This window comes from Mercenaria mercenaria, chromosome 13, assembly GCF_021730395.1.
Source record: "Mercenaria mercenaria strain notata chromosome 13, MADL_Memer_1, whole genome shotgun sequence".
NCBI lineage: Eukaryota > Metazoa > Mollusca > Bivalvia > Venerida > Veneridae > Mercenaria > Mercenaria mercenaria.
The window spans coordinates 71,460,659-71,479,023 of NC_069373.1; the positions used below are offsets into that span (position 1 = coordinate 71,460,659).

At 34.5% G+C, this 18,365-nt stretch overlaps 1 protein-coding gene across 1 annotated transcript in view; it reads right to left on the reverse strand.

Moving 5' to 3' along the window:
* Positions 1-3,787: 3,787 nt before the first annotated feature.
* The window catches only part of LOC128547787 (keratin-associated protein 5-5-like), a 44,914-nt gene continuing 30,336 nt past the window's right edge, over positions 3,788-18,365 (reverse strand). The window contains exon 2 of the mRNA XM_053520976.1: positions 3,788-4,444. Within this exon, the coding sequence (XP_053376951.1) occupies positions 3,788-4,444 (657 nt within the window). The remainder of the gene's footprint in view (positions 4,445-18,365) is intronic.

An 18,365-nucleotide genomic window follows, 5' to 3' on the forward strand; every position in this document is an offset into this window, starting at 1 on the left:
CATTAAACTCCAAACTTTACAGACGAAACATTCCTCCGAATGTCACCGACCTCTTATTTGTATAAAAAGGAAATATAATTTAGTGCATTATGCCATTTTTTATAATGAGCCTATGTGACTTTACTATGGTTAATCTCGTTTTAAAGTGGAGTGTCTTAGAGGTATGAGACCATACAAGTGTCATTAATATTTGTATATATTGTTAGAATAGTCATTATTATTTATAATAAATTATGATACATGCATATAAAAAGTACAGTTACATGTCTTCTTCCTTGAACCAAAGTTTTTCATAATTTGACTTACACGAAACTACAGTGAGATGGGTTTCTTATCAATAAAGACCGGTAGTCTAGTGATAGTTAAGGTGTCGGCCGCTCAAGCCGAAGGTCTTGGGTTCGACTCCTGCTGGGATCTGACCGTGTCTTCTCATATGACACCAGTACATGTATTTCCAGGAAGAGGACTGAAGAGTGATTCAAATAATCTTCAAGCTTTCATCATAGTCGAGCAAAAGTAAAATGATATAAACTAGCCTGTATTACCTTTCTTAGACCTTTCATTTTAAGTACTCGCTAATTTTTCAAATAAAAATCAATACACTTAAGAGAATGGTATCCATCTTTAAGTTGCACAATGAACGTTTGAGTATGTATTTTCATACCGTAATTGTCCTTACAGAAATATATATCCTGCTCATGACAATTAGTACTTCTAAATTCATGAACTTCAGAACTACTTGTTTACCAAACGACTAATCTATGGCAACAGCTTGTTTTTTGTTTTTATAAAGGGGACAAAATTTATCATCATTTTTATCAAAACTTCAGTTTTATGAAAACGCATTAGTGATATCGCGAAAATGGTGGACAACGAAAACCGTATGTGGAAATTAGAGTATTGAAAATATGCCACATCCTGTTGAATACTTAATCTTTATGACTGTTTTAGACATTCTTTTGTTGAGTGATACATGATTTCCAGATCCAAAGGAAAGTTTCCATATGCCAGGGTTTAACGGTACATTACGGAATGAAAATTAGGTTCCACATACCATGTATATTAACCCTTATCATGCTGAACACGATTGATTCTACCTTTGCGACCAGTGCAGATCATGATCAGCCTGCACATCCGTGCAGTCTGATAATGATCTGTACTGTGCGCCTTTCAGTCATTAATGTTAAAATGGTAAGCATCCCTTTTAAATGTTAATGGTACTGTCCAAATTGAAAGATGGACAAGTTCATTATAGAAATTTAGCAGGGTTATGGGTTAAGGATATATAACAAATATCCTAATAATAAACAAAAAGAATTTTACGAGAGTGACAGTATGGTTTTAGAGATGTTCAAATGTTTAAATAAAATAGATAAAATAAAAAATTTAGCCATTATTATACATTTGTATGACATAAACTCAATTTCATTAAAAAAACAAGAGGACCATGATGGTCCTGAATCGCTCACCTCTTACCACATGACCATTTTTGAGTATGAGTTTGTTTTTTCTATATTTGACATTAGACTAGTTTATTGAGCTCATGTGACTCAGTTTTGAACTTACCTAGATATTATCAGATAAATCTGACCAATTTTCATGAGACCCATTGAAAAATTGGTCTCTAGAGAAGGTCACAAGTTTTTCTATATTTGACCTACTGACCTAGTTTTCGAAGGTATGACCTGTTTTAAATTACTAGATATCTCAAGGTCGAACATTCTCATAATTTTCATGAAGATCTCATGAAAAATATGGCCTCTGAGAGGTCACAGGTTTTCTATTTTATACCTACTGGCCTAGTTTTGATCGACGTACCAGTTCAATGACCTAATACATCAAGTGAATTCAATCATTTTCATGAAGATCCAAGAAAAAATGGTCCATATGGGAAGTCAAAAATTTAATAATTTAGACGTACTGACTGTTTTTTGACCGCATGTTGACCGTTTCGAAACTTTCCCTAATACATCAAGATGAACATTCAGAACCAACATTCATACAGATCATAAATGTAGGGCTGCAGAGAGTCACAAGGTTTTTTTATTATTGACCTACTGACCTATTTTTTAAGGCACGTGACCAGTTTCAAATTTGACCTAGATATCAAGCAAGTAAACATTCTGACCAATATAATGGAGACCCATTCACAATAAGGCTTAAGAGGTCAAAAGGTTTTCTATTTAAAACTACTGACTAGTTTTAACCGACATGCTCTTTTTGAACTTGAAATAGATATCATCAAGATGAACATTCAGACAATTCATACAAGATCCCATGAAAAATATGCTTTAGAGAGGTCACAAGTTTTTCTATATTTGACCTATGACCTATTTGAGCACGTACCTCTTTCAAACTTGGACCATAGATTTCTCAGATGAACACTTCAGACCAATTTATCAGATCCCGTAAAAATATGGCTCTAAGAGTCACAAGTTTTCTATATTTGACTACTGCCTATTTTTGAAGGCCGTGACCAGTTTCGAACTGACTAGATATCAGTAACATTCTGACCATTTTCATGAGTCTCATGAAATATATGCCTCTAGAGAGTACAAGTTTTTCAAATTTTAGACCTACTGACCTAGTTTTTGCCCGCACGTGACCGTTTGAACTTGACTAGATTCTCAAACAACATTCAGACCAACTTATACAGATCCCATGAAATATGGCCTTTAAAGTCACAAGGTTTTCTATTATTTGACTACGACCTAGTTTGAGGGCACGTGACCAGTTTCGAACTTGACCTTGATATCATCGAGGTGACGTTTCATTTTCATGAAGATCTGTGAAAATGCCTCTAGAGAGGTCACCAAGGTTTCTTTTTTTAGACTACTGATAGTTTTGAAGACACTGACCATCAAACTTGACTAGATATCATAAGATAAACATCTGACCAACTTTCATAAAGATCCCTGAAACATGTGACCTCTGAGAGTGGTCACAAGCAAAATTTTACGACGGACGGACGACGGACGGACGACGGACGACGGACACCCGCGATCACAAAGCCACCTTGTCACTTGTGACAGGGAGCTAAAATACGAGTATATTTTACTTTTTGCTTGATGTGAATATTACCCATGATATTCTGATTTCCATGATCAAGTATAATCTCTATTTAACTAGACTATTCACCTATCTCTAAGTAGTTATATAGAAAAACTATATGTTGTCACATGAACTAAGAACAGACCCTGAACAATATGTAAAGTTATTTCTCATTTCAAAACTCTTTATCTGAGATAATCGTCTGGAACAAAAGGTATTAAATCGTTCATTACCCACACCTAACCTTTTACAAAATTCATATTTTTTCTTTAAAGATTTAAAGTACAATGCCATTACAGGATATGTATTTCCTCAGATTATCAATGAAATTGCTTGGGCGATTGCTACAGTGTAAATTTCTTGCCTCAATTATTTTGCCTCTATTTAAAGCACGGAGAAACGCACATACCTATAATCTGAAACATTGTGAAAATTTGTATTTCAGAGTTTTAGAGCCAATTTCATTGAAAATAAATGTGTGCTTTTTAATTTAAAAGTCAGTTAGTAGCTTTTTATTTATTTATTTATTTATTTATTTATTTATTTGTTGTAGAAGCGGTTTACAATACAACGCCAAGCCTAAACTTTCGACAGACAGTGTTAGTAAAAGGAGGCTAACAGAATACAAGAATACAAAATGGTTTCTCATATGGGCAACCTACCTTTGACATTGAACTTTCGACCCGAATGAAAAAACCAGGGCTTCACAAGCCAGATTTTAATATGAAAATAGTCCTTATCTATCAGTAGGTTTTGCAATTGGCTTGCACCAATCAGTAGATTCTGCAAAGGACTTGCAGCAATCCTTAGGTATTGCAATGGGCTTGTAGCAATCTGTAGATTCTGCAATGGGCTTGAAGCAATCAGCAAATTCTGCAATGGGCTTGCAGCAATCAGCAAGTTCTGCAGTGGGCTTGCAGCAATCAGCAAGTTCTGCAAAAGGCTTGCAGCAATCAGTAAGTTCTGCAAGGGACTTGCAGCAATCCTTAGGTTTTGCAATGGGCTTGTAGCAATCTGTAGATTCTGCAATGGGCTTGCAGTAATCAGCAAGTTCTGCAATGGGCTTGCAGCAATCAGCAAGTTCTGCAATGGGCTTGCAGCAATCAGTAAGTTCTGCAAGGGACTTGCAGCAATCCTTAGGTTTTGCAATTGGCTTGCACCAATCAGTAGATTGTGCAATGAGCTTGCAGCAATCAGCAAGTTCTTCAAGGGACTTGCAGCAATCAGCAAGTTCTGTAATGGGCTTGCTGCCATCAGCAAGTTCTGCAATGGGCTTGAAGCAATCAGCAAGTTCTGCAATTGGCTTGCAGCAATCAGCAAGTTCTGCAATGGGCTTGAAGCAATCAGCAAGTTCTGCAATGGGCTTGCAGCAATCAGTAAGTTCTGTTATGGGCTGCAGCAATCAGCACACTCTCCTATAGGCTAGCAGCAGTCAGTAGGTACTGCGATGGGCTTGCAATAATTGACAGGTTTTGTTACGGGCTTGCTGCAGTCAGCAGGTGCTGTAACACGCTTTCACCAATCACCTGGTTCTGAAATGGACTTGTAACAATCAACAGGTTCTGCAATTGGCCAATAACAAGTGAACCTCTATATTCTGTAGTAATTTGCATAACTCTTGAATGTTGTCTTTAGGTTTTCATAAACATCCATTCTCTCTTTTATCGCTACCTTACATGATCCGATAATAAAACAACCTCAGCTTTATATCTGTAGAGCTGTCAAGCATACGAATAATTACAGTTCAAAGTCGATTTGTCTATAAAATCTGTTCTTAGTAGCAATAAAATCCAATGCCATACGCCGTCATCATGTGCCCCCGTGACCCAGTAATCTCAGGTCGAAGGTGAAAGACCGCTGTTTTCCCGCGAAAAAACATTTTCATAACAAACCGGACTACTTTTTTTCGTGCGGTCATTCACTCGGACTCAAAATCCAATTAGAAAAGGCATCTGCGAAATGCAGTCGTGCTTTGAAACTGATCGTCTGCTTTATTCATCAGATGTAAAGATGCAGCGAGCCGATTTCGGACATTGACACTTTAAGTTTTGACCTTTCCATTGTGTAAAATGGCCGCATTTTCGAAAGAAATATCAGAGAAGAACAATGCAGATAGTTTTTTTTATCGCTATGATATTATGAATTTTCATTTTTGAAATTTTGTAGTGACAATGATTGTCAGAACCACTTTAATGGATTACTTTTTAAAAAGTCTTTGCCAAGTAAGTAATTTGTTCTCAGTAGATCAGCTGCAGAAAATAGTATTGCCATCCATAAATCTGTACTTGTTATATCATCGCCATCATTAATTGCCATCTTCAGTTACGTTCATCACATAAGTTCGTTTGAGAAGATAAACGTCCACTTCTGCTTCTTTAAGGTCATCCACAAATATATGTCAGATCTTCCGTTTAGTATGTCTGAACTTTTATCAAGTAAGGGTATCAAAGTATATTCGAAATAAACTCAATTGTTCACACATGCGCAGTGGCCGTCTCGTTCAATACCCGAAGTAAACTGTCCGGGTGTCATTCAAATGCGCTCAACTTCATCGGTCAAACATCACTGGGACAAACTTGAGGGCAGTCTGGTGCATTCGTCAATTTTCGATCGTTGAGTTCATTAGTTGAACATTTTCCTGCGGTTCATCGAAGTTTTTTTTGCCACCACACACGTTTTGACAAATATTCTTTTGTGCTAAATGTTATTTATTCCAGAAAATGTATGCAATTCTTTTGTGTTTACATTTTTTCTACAACACCTCTAACGACTGAGTTCAGAGAAAAAATGAAAAAAGAAGATTGGTGTTAATTTTACGAAATGTTGACAAAGAGGGTAATCATGAAGGCGGGTTGATGTCGGAGGGGTGGAGGAGAGGGGGGAAGGTCATCCACTTGGAACCAACAGTGGGACCATATCTTAATGTAATGTATGTGGTAAATCATTCTAAAGATCTCTCTAGATAGTAGTAACTAGTAGAATCGTTTTGTAAAATATCTGTATCAATGTTAGTTATGGCCAAAAATATCTCTTCCCTGTTTATAAATCTGGCTCATGAACATTTTAGAAATTGGTTTTTTTTTCAAATGTTTTAAAATTTTACTATTTTTAGATGGTAATGTTGCCTATAATTATGTTAACGATGCTATCCTGACAGATTTGTCAGAATCCAGCGACAAGAAGTCAAAATTGAAATGTCCAAAAGGCCTGAAATTTATCATGAAAAACTACAACATTTATTTAGAATAAAGTCAAAATTAATCGAGTTATTTTAAAAATTAAAAAAAAGTTCTTATTCCCATCCTTGCAGCTCTATTATAAATGGTAATACTTTACACCTGAAAACTTGAGAAATCAAACAAAACCCTTGTATGAACGTTTGAACAGTGACTGGATATTTAGAACTGAGGATTTTTTTTTCATTTTTGCTATCAGAAATTTCTGCTGTCTTCACTTCATGACGATAATGACATCTAATCTATCTGATGGCTTAATGTACAAACCTCGGCACATATGATAATTATATTTCGTGTACTTCAAAGAACGTGCAAAAATGCACATACGCTGCAGCAAATGACCTTTTCTAACCTTATACATTGGTCAGCCGTCTACTGACCCCACGTGACCTCAGACAAGTCATTTCAACGCCATAAAGCCATTATCTTAAACAGTAGTAGAAATATGTAAACATTAAATGTTTCAGATAGTTTGCGACTCAAAGGCATCTGAACATTGTGGCATGGCCATAACAACGACATTAATTCATATCTTTATTGTTTATCGGCTTTGTTTTTCCTATGAAGATACTGTCAGGGTTTCCATTTGCCGGGGTGAAACAAGGTAAATGTCCGCGCTTTTACTGTTTGTAAATTAATGATTTATTATCAGATGTTGATTATATTTCACTCACCTTGAAATCTATAATGTTGATTTACCTTATATAAAAAAAGCTAAAGAGGTAGTATGGCGAGGTGTAAGGATTTTTCCAAGTTTTAAGATGTCTCCAGTCCAGGCAAATTAGTTTTAAAAGTCATAATGTATTATTCATCTTCTTCTAATGTTTCTTTTTCAATATTTAATGATATTTTTAAAGTATCATGTCCACAACTTAAAACAGTTTGTTAATTTTTAGAGCTATCATAAATAGATTCAAAGATTTTTGTCAAAATAATATGGCCTAAATTGGATGAAATTAACAACAGAAAGACTCTGTAAAATAGAAGTTTGGCGTTCAGTTCAAATTAAATCAAGATATTAGCTTCATTTATCATCCACATACTTAGAACGGTGCGAAACAATAATGCCATTTTCAAGTACACGTGTTCTTAATTATTATTTTTTTGTTATTTCTAAAATCACTATTATACCAAACACTAATTTTGTCCAAAAATAAGGAAATGATTTTGTTTCTCCTTGTTTTCTTTTCTTTTATTTGTTTTAAAATTATGATATATCAATTACATTGTCCAGAAAAGGCAACACAATATTTTATTACAAACCAAACGTATATGAAATATATGTGGATAATAAAATCTGAAATATTCGAGAAATGACGTCATTTTATTCTTATTGCTAAAATGTAAATGCTGTATAAAACATACATATTTTATCATTTTTAATTTAATTTAATCATCATATTTAATAATTAAAAACTGATGTTAATAATCATGTATTTTTGAACAGGGCGCAATGACAATTTAACAATAAAAATGAAAAATTATTGTTGTTTAAGTTGATAATTTATGAGAAAGATTTGAAATACAGATGCTTTTTCTTTTGTGAGCATATTGTTCACGTGTATTCTTTGTAAATGGCCAAATGCAAATAAGTCATACAGACAGACAGACAGACAGACTTTATTATCCATATCAGGTTATACACATGGCATTACAATTACATGGTATAACAACATGATCACATGAAAGTACAAGAATACAGTGGGAATTAATTCAATCTGCCAATAAACTTGAAACTTGAAACTTGTTCTTATCCTACTTTTTATTTTCAGTTGGCAGATGAAAGTACTTTCTAACTTTCAAAAAATCCTTATAAGACTGAACTTTTAAAAAGTTTCTTTAAACATATGAAATTTTGAAAAGTATCTCTGCAAAGTCTACAACAATAAGACAATCACAAAATTGCGCTTTGAGCATTTTTTCGAATCTATGATAATGTAGTTCCAAACTTCATTTTATTTTTATTCGGCGCCAATAATCGCAAAATAGCGTTAGTTTGATCTAAGGGAAGCAATTCGTGCAATACAATGTTTTCATTATTGTTAGATTTGTGTTTCTTCTACCTTTTTAATTTTGCTATAACTTAAAAAGTTTAGTTTAAACATAGAATAATTGCAATATTTACAATACACGTTACACAGTACAAAATATACATGCTTGAAAAAAGGACCAGAGCCAAAAGCAACAGCTTATAGAGGTCTTCTCCTACAATAGCATAATGTTGTAGATACGGTAAGACAGTGTTTATGATCTTGTCTGAAATATTATCGTTATGAAATATAGGTAAATTGAACGCTTAAACTAAGAACTACAAATTAGAACATTGTCATTAAAAATATACTAAAGTGAAACAAGCACAAGGCTAATGGGTGTGTAAATTGAAAACAGATAAGCAGAGGAAGAAAGAGAAGGAATAAAATAATTGAGATTCGTTCGGATTGTAAAATGGTGACAGCAAGCATGTAGTATTATATGATAAAATCTTGTTCTTTCCTTGATGTAGTTTTGAACTGCTTGAAATACTTGAACCTAAATCATCCTGAATTATGCCCAGTGGTACCATAAACATTTTCAGTCTTCTAGCTGAGGTTTGATACGAAACTTTATTTGTCATTTATATCTAAACAGCATTTAAAAATTGTTTAAAGTTAATAAACTATTTTCAAGTGACTGTTTAGTATGTGGTAAGTTCATTTGAAAATTAACATGAAGTTTTAGTACAAACGTTGATATTAAAATTTCATACTCAAATCAGCTGAGACTGTAAATGTTTTGTGTACACGGGGCCTGGTCTCCATTCAGTAAAGTGTGAAAGTGTTACGGTGGAATAGATGGAAGTAGGCTCTGATATCACTATAACGGTGACATTCAAAGAAGAAAGGATGATTACTCTCCGTAAGACCACATTGACAAAGAGGTGAAGGATAAATGTTTTCTTTTAAACAAATGCTGGTTTAGGGAGATTCATTCAGTACGGAGACGAACATGATGGACTTGCCATCTCCTGTCGCCTACGTAGAAGTATTTTGGACATCCCGGTACGTTACGTTTAGCTGCGTTCTGAAGGACGCCAGGGACGGCGAGTTTTGTAGCTCTCTTGAAAGTTCGTTCCAATCTCTCAGAGCCAATGGTAGAGGATATAAAAATAAAACGAATCCTTAAGATGATATAAAGTGGCAAATATATGGGATGGTCCATCAGAGCACATTTAGAGCTATAAGACAGGAATTCAAACCAAGTGTTTCTGTGATGACATTAAGCGATGCTAGTCTGGTTCCTATCATTACTTGGCTCAACGGGTACTAAATTACTGACAGGCATGGTTCCGATCCTCAAAATTTGATGAGTGACAATGTACTTATATGGAATGCTTTTATTTGTATATGTACTTTGAATGACTATATGCATTAACAAGAATTTAATAAAGACCTTCATTAATCTATTGTATCGAACGTTTTTTTTCTCAAGAAATCAGGAGGGCGACCTTGTTTGTACTTGTGTACTTACGACACACATATGAGATCATAAATAGGTGGTAATTATTCAAATTTCAAATGAAATATATGAGGACAATAAAATGTTGAAATATTCACACAATTATGTCATTTTATTCTTTTCATAATTATTAAAATATAAAGGAATGCTGTTTAATGTTACATAAAACAAACAAATTTGGTATTTTGAAACAAATAAACTGGTGTTTTAAACGGAGAACAATGACTATAAAATAACGAAAATCTTTAAATCATCGTTATATAAGTTAATAATTTATGAGAAAACTTACATTAAAACTTTTTTTTTTCTGTTTAACATCAAATATTCATTAGAGAGCTGTTTGACATATGTATAGAAAAATCCATCCAAGAACTCGTGTAATCTGGCTGTTTTACGCTTTTGATTCACAATAGAAGAATGATTTTTGATTCACAACAGAAGAATGAAAACACTTCATCTTTCATATAAAACTTTAAAATTGTTTAGTAGCTAGAGTTTCCCTGAAGGACGATGTTTTGGGAAAAGATACGTTGAAATGTATATTGTAACAATCCTTATTTTGATTTCGACAAATACCGGTAGTATGATCCAATTAGTAGTATATTAATATTTAGGCAATACTGGTATCAAATTATTACATGAATGATTCAATTTTCGGATGGATATGAGACATTTTCTTGAAGTTCTGATCAATTTGGAAATAAGGTAGAGAAACATGCATTATTCGTATAATAACTTTTAAAGAAAGTTTTTTGTTGATAATGATTACAAGAATCATTTTATCTTTGCAAATTTCAAAAACTGACAAACAGAAGTCTTTCAGGATTTTTAAAATGCTATAGCTATAACCCAATCTTTATTTTTCCAAAAAAAGTTGTTTTGCAAAAAGCCTACTTCTAGAAGCCGTTCAGTAACATGGTACAAATAGAAATGGATCAACACTGTGTATTAAGAAGGCAGGGGAACAGTTTCGAACTTTGACCCTGGTTGATTTTATAAAGAAATATTTAGGGTACTAAAAACTATTAAAAGTGAAGTAAAAATAATGTTTAAATGATTGAAAGCATATTCTAAATCATTTGGCAGCGCATGCAGCTTAACAGAGCAGACTGCATAGCTCTTTGAGCCTCTCCTATAACATCGTGGATGGCAGACACTTAGCTTTGTAAAGATCTGCAACATTTAGTTTGATATACTTGAAACGAGCAAAATTGTATTTAAGCACACAGATGTTTATGTTGAATGAGGAAATATCGTATTTCTTTTGTTTTAAGAGTGGTCCAGGTACGTTTAAATGCCTAGAGGTGACCATAAATGAATGCACACACTGCATTTTTACATGCCACATGAAGGTTTCTGATCTAAGGGAAGTAAATCGTATTTTATAGTGTTTACATTATCGGTAGAATTGGCTTTCTTCCCATTCAGTGTAGCAGTACACAGTGGAGAACACAGGCGGGGTGTACGCAGTGCGGTGGTGGTGGATGGTTTATAGGTTGGTCAGGGGGCTACGGATATGCGATTATGTATTGTATTTTGTCATTACTTTTTAGCATGGATCCCATTAAGTTTGGAACCGTCCATGTTTACAAACACGTTTATTTATTTTATGAGTAGTAGTAGTAGTAGTCGTAGTCGTAGTAGTAATAGTTATTATTAAAAATATTATTATTATTATTGTTAATATTAATAATAATAATTAAAATGAATTTATATTTAAAGGAGGAACTGATGTAAATAAAAAAGTACAGAAAGCAAAGTTCCAAAAATGCAGTCAGTTTTCCACGTTTAAAGCACGTAAATGAAAATTGTTTTAATTAATGGCAATTCGTAAGTAAATTCATTAAAACGACAATGTTACTATCTTTCTAAAGATAAAATATGATATTATATCATTTGACACGTTAAATAAGTCCAAATAATGTCTTAAAATCACCATGTACTATGTGGATCTCCTCAATCCTGGAAAAACATCTTACCAGTAAACAAGAAAACGATCCAATACATTTTATTCCATTGTATTACAGACCATGTTTATTTACGGCTGTGAGAAGTTTCACTAAAATCTACATCATTGGAAAAGTTCTGTTAGCGAAAAATTGTGATTTTGCCACAGACGCCTCAAAAATAAATTATGAAAACTCGAGATCCAAACATTTCAAGTCAGTCTAGCAAGAAATCGAGCGCATGCCCGACCCCATCATTTCATTTGCCGAATGTTTTAAGTATATTCTGAAAAAATCAGGGTTTAATCAAATTATACATTTTAGAAATCTTTTTATCCGAACGTGCAAAACTACCTTAAGAGCTGATGTGCTCCATTGTAGATATAATGATTTTAAAACTTTTACTAAAGTTGTATCTTGTTTGTACCTACTGTGTCCAATCCAGATATTAAAAACTGAGAAAAGAAAACTTGAGAGAAGGTGTTATAAAGATGCTTTAGGTCAAGTGTGGTGAAGATCTACAAGACGAAGATCCATCAAGTGTACACCATGAGGAGAAGTCGCTTTAAAGGTTTTTAATAGTCCCCTACTGGTTGAAAACCAGTTTCGGGGATTATAGGAATGCACTTTTCCGTCCGTCATTCCGTCCGTCTTTCCGTCCGTCCGTCCTTCCGCAATTTCGTGTCCGGTCCATAACTCTGTCATTCATGAAGGGATTTTAATATTACTTGGCAGAAATGTTCACCATGATGAGACGATGTGTCATGCGCAAGACCCGGACCCCTGGCTCAAAGGTCAAGGTCACAATTTGAGGTCAAAGGTCAACAGGGCTTTTTTCCTGTTCCGTCCATAACTCTGCCATCCATGAAGGGATGTTGATATTACTTGGCACAAATATACATCATAATAAGATGTTGTGTCATAGCTCAAAGATCAAGGTCACACTTAAGCAGTCAAATGTTTACATGGCATGAACAGGGTCTTTTTCGTATCCTGTCCATAACTCTGTCATTCATTAAGGGGTTTTAATATTACTTGGCACAAATATTCCCCATGGTGAGACAACATGTCATGCACAAAACCCGGACCCCTAGCTCAAAGATCAAGGTCACAATTGGAGGTCAAAGGTCAAGGTTTTTTTTTCCTGTTCGGTCAATAACTCTGTCATCCATCAAGAGATTACAATGTTACTTGGCATAAATGTTGCCCATGATGAGATGACGTGTCATGTGCAACACCAAAAACCCTAGCTTAAAGCACATGTCAATAGGAATTTTTCCCCTGTCCGGTCTATAACTTTGTCATGCAAAACAGGATTTAAATATCAGTTGACACAAATGTTGGATGAGACAATGTGTCATGCGCAAACCCGGGCCCATAGCTGAAAGGTCAAGGTCACACTTGGAAGTCAAAGGCCAAAATGGCTTTTTTCCTGTCCAGTCTGTAACTCAACAATCTTTATAGGGATTTTATATTACTTGAAAAAAATGTTCACCACCATGAGACGGAGTGTCATGCGCAAGAACCAGGTCCCTACGTCTAAGGTCAAGGTCACACTTAGAGGCCAAAGGTCAGATACAAGAATGATTTGTCCGGGGCATTTCTTCTTAATGCATAGATGGATTTTGATGTAACTTGGCACAAATGTTCACCACCATGAGAGGGACTGTCTTGCGCAAGAACCAGGTCCCTAGGTCTAAGGTCAAGGTCACACTTTGGAGGTCAAAGGTCAAATTCAAGAATGACTTTGTCCAGAGGATTTCTTCTTCATGCATGGAGGGATTTTGATGTAACTTGGCACAAATGTTCACCGCCACGAGGCACACTTGTTTTTAGAATTAATTCCCTTTGTTTTACTATAAATAGCTTATATTGTAACTTTGTTATTACTGGCTGTAAGGAAAAATCGAGACCACTTTTCTGTGGTACAATATGCATGTTATATCCAATTTTTAGGTGTATTTTGACTTATCTCTATCTGGTAAAAAGTTATGTGTGGACTTATATTATATAGATTTTATTTTAGGATTAACTTCCCTTTGTTGTTACTATATACAACGATAGAGAAAATTATGTGCCTTCCAGTAGGGGACTTTGTATTGCATGGCAATACTTCATTCACTTGTTTGTTTGGTTCTTTTTAGCTCATCAGAACACGAAGTGCTCAAGTTCAGCTATTGTGACCGGTCATTGTCCGTCGTGCGTTGTCCGTCGTGCGTCGTCCGTCAACATTTGCCTTGTTAACATTCTAGAGGCCACATCTGTGACCCAATCTTAATGAAACTTAGTCAGAATGTTTGCCTTGATGATCTCTAAGTCAAGTTTGAAACTAGATTATGTTGGGTTAAAAACTAGGTCAGTAGGCCAGATCAAAGGAAAATCTTGTTAGCACTCCAGAGTCCACAGTTTGATATTTGAAACTCGTGAGAATTGGTCAGAATGTTTATCTTGATGACCTCTAGGTCAAATTCGAATCTGGTCATATGGGGTCAAAAACTATGTCACCCGGTCAAATCAAAGGAAAATCTTGTTAACACTCTAGAGGCCACAGTTGTAATCCAATCTTTATGAAACTTAGTCAGATTATTTGTATAGATTATCTATAGGATAAGTTTGAAACTGGGTTATGAGGGGTCTAAAACTAGGTTAGTAGGTCCGATCAAAGGAAAATCTTGATGACCACTAGGTCAAGTTCTAATCTGGATCATGTGGGATCTAAAACTAGGTAACCTGGTCAAATCAAAATAAAAACTTGTTAACACTCTAGAGGTCACAGTTGTGGCCCAATTATTATGAAACTTAGTCAGAATGTTTGTCTTGATGATCTCTAGGTCAAGTTTGAAACTTTGTCATGTGGGGTCAAAACCTAGGTCAGTAAACCAGTTCAGCTCTGGTGAGCGATATAGGGCCATCCTGGCCCTCTTGTTAATGTTTGTTTTTGATAACGATCATTCATTTTATTTTCAAAGCGGATATTGTATTGTTTTTACATTGGATTCCTAGTATAAAGGTTGTGCGAGTATTTATCTAGAAAACGGATCCCACACGCCCTGAAACAGGATATACCACAGTAAGTAATACGGATATGAACGCACTTAAAATCAACCCACACATATTGTCATAGAATGACCTATATATCAAGTTGATAAGTTGTTAACCTACAAAATTAATAGAACATTAAAACTTACCAAATGCATCAAAGTCATAATTACTTCTAAACCGCAAAGAACAATTTAAAAGTCTAAAGAACATCTTGAAAAAAAATTAAACAATTACTTTGTCATATGCCATAAACAAGTTGCGAAGTAAAATATAAAGATCGACTTTGAAATGTAAAGAACACTTACTCAATTGTACAGAACAAGGTGTATATATATGATCATAATATATACGTATACGAGGAGACAATTTATCATCAATTATGAATTAACTACTGGCTTACAAGTTTTTCATTTTTAGGCAATGCCTTACTACATAATTATTTATTTTATATGTACCGAAAAGACAAGTGTACCAGAATCGTTTATATAAAGTAACAACTTAATTTTAACCCAAAGTGAATATTGTCCTAATTTTCCTTAATAAATATATATTTTTATAATGAATTGTTATTTTGCAGCTCACACACTGAAAAGTGCAAACATGTTTTGGAAGTTTTGGAAATGACTATGATGTTTACTTCGTTTGCTGGCTGATGATCTTGTGTTGAAATACTAACTTGGCAACTGAGAAACCGGTCTCATTTCCATACTCCGAACTGTAGTGTAACATTATAAACGATATACTCCTTTATGTTAAATCAGTAGATGAAAATGACTTTGAAAATGAAAACTGAGTTCAAACTGGTGAAACTTCAAAACTTTAAAGAAATTTCTTGGTTCGTTACGCTGTCAATGGTAATATCCATGTAAAAAAGTAATTTTCAGAGTACGGACTTAGATGACGAAACCGCCCATGAACTTTGCTTTGAACACAGATGTCGGGCGAACAGCGCGCTCAACTATTCGAACAGAAGTGAAAATAATAGAAAACATTAGGTATACAACAGTAAAATGTATATTGACGTCTGTTTGTTTGTTTAAAAAGCACTAATGAACTATATGGAGAAAGTGATTGAGAAAAATAAAAACTAATTATGGGGGATTAACCGATACTATGAAATGTTACCATAGAACTTGAACATGAAAGCAACATTACCGGTGATGGTAACAGCCAGTCCTGCGACACTGCCACTTGGGCGGATTCAATAGCCCTCATTGAAGCTAAAAACTCGATACTATAAAATTATATATATATATATACGCACGCTCCAACTAAAAAGCATCTTTGATCCACCCTTGAAACGAGTTTGGCCTGTGTTAGAATGATTCATACACAAAACATCTTAATAGCGTAAGACCTCCCACGTAACAGTTAAATAATATAGACATAAAAGGTAAAAACTTGAAAAATAAGACTTTGCAAGGCGTATCTCAATTTTTTGTTTTGAGCATATGAAGTCATATCATGTTATTAAAGTGATTACTAAGATACAATGGGCTTGGATTAACGTTAGAAAAGAAAAAGAAATGAAATTGTGCTCGAATGTATTCCTATAACTAGCGGTAAGTAAACATCTCATTTAATAGAATCCAATCTCCTACGCAGTAGTCTCCCTTCATAGTAAAAAAAAAAGAGACATTTGCCATCAAGGTTTTGTTCATCATTTGATGTTAGATTTAGTTGTCTATTTTGATACCGATTACTTGCATATTTGTGTAAATCTATATTTTATCAAATCTAATAAAGGTTATTCCGCAATTATTGACACATATCCATGTATGTTTGTTCAGCTTTACAAATTTTGTTGTGCGCAGCATATTGGTAATCGCATCATTTACAGGTTTAATTCTACTGACAATACAGAAGTTCTCTTTTGATAAAAACAGCCACTCTTTATTATCACATTTATTAGTATTAGGTACAGTGGGGCCATTAGATGAGAACAACACTATTTAGAGGCAACACAAATAAAGGTATAGCGACATTTTGGCTTTTATTTGCGAAGTTTCATCTCTGGGTTCATTTTGTCTTGTGTGTTTCTTAGCAAATTAATGCTCTGTCTGTTTCGTATTCTGAAGTGATGGTTGATTTCAATTCTGTATGTGTTTATTAGATTATTCCTATCTCATTTTATATCTTTATATTTATTCCTTTGATGACAATGTATAAATCTTTAAACATACTGTAAATAAAACTAGCAAGAAAATACGTCTAGCTTAAAGTTACGGATCACATTTATTGTGATGCATTAGACTGTGTTTTGTATAAGAAGATGAGACAACTCATATAACCCGTTTCGCGGAGTATTGCATCCGTTACAGTTTCTCTTATTGTTCATTAGTAAAGACAAAACTGTAACCCATACTTATATGGGCATTAACAGTTTATAAAGATTCTATTCAAACTCCCAGCAGCGATTAGAGAAAACTCATATAACCCGTTTCACGGAGTACTGCATCCGTTACAGTTTCTCTTATTGTTCATTAGTAAAGACAAAACTGTAACCCATACTTATATGGGCATTAACAGTTTATAAAGATTCTATTCAAACTCCCTGCAGCGATTATCTGTCCTAGCGGCTTTTCACTAATATATCATCTAATTCTCGATTTTTTTTTATTTTAATACTCGTATTAGCATTAAATATCTGAATATACTCAAAACAATTTCAACAACAACTGTGCACCACTAATTGCAGATTCATTTCTATATGGTTGTGCTTAGTTTATAAGCCTCATAGTATTTAGCAGCTCGCCTCATTGTGTTCGCAAATACGTTTGAAAATATTGAAACTTTTAATGATATTATAGTTTAGACATGTACAATGAAAACTTCTTTAACCAAACCAAATACAATAATTTTACCCAAAAGACGCAGATGTTCCATATCCAAAGTTGTCTACCTTTCACAACCCATTCGTTTTGCACGACTTCTTGACCTTTCCCTTCTTCATTTGTGTAAGCCATCCAGCTGGCGTAACGACGGAGTGTCGGCGATTCAACCATGGTGCCTGCCCTGCCTTAAGCTCTGCCTGGACACCTATGGGCACCTAAGGTCTTTCTCCACCAAAAGCTTGAAAAATTGTATCAGTGTTGCTCTTGTCCCAACAAAACAAATTCATAAGTATAAGTGCACGTGCATTTGGTTGTGTATGCTTTATTTCATTAGGTTAGTGTAGTACTTTCTGGAGTTTACTTTATTCTTTATTGATACACAGCGTCAAAAGTCGAATTGAGTATAAACAGAATGTACAATGACGGATTCTTATGAGAAATGACTGCAGTATAGTGACCAGCAGTCAATAAATTCTGCATGTAGGTCCGTTGGAAGCACAAATCGCAACGAAACAAAATAATAGCAAACTCAGCTTGACAGAGTCTGATCTAGAGATATAATGAAATGTGCAGCACACTTCTACCCCCCCCCCCCCCTCCCAGAACTCCTTACATAATGTACATAAGTCTCGAATGAACTCCATGATCCAGAAGGACCAGACAATACAACGACCATATACCAGATATACCAGTGGTACTTGATATATTCAGTAACTCGTGTACACAGCTTTGTGGATTGTGGTTACGTATATTGATAAGTT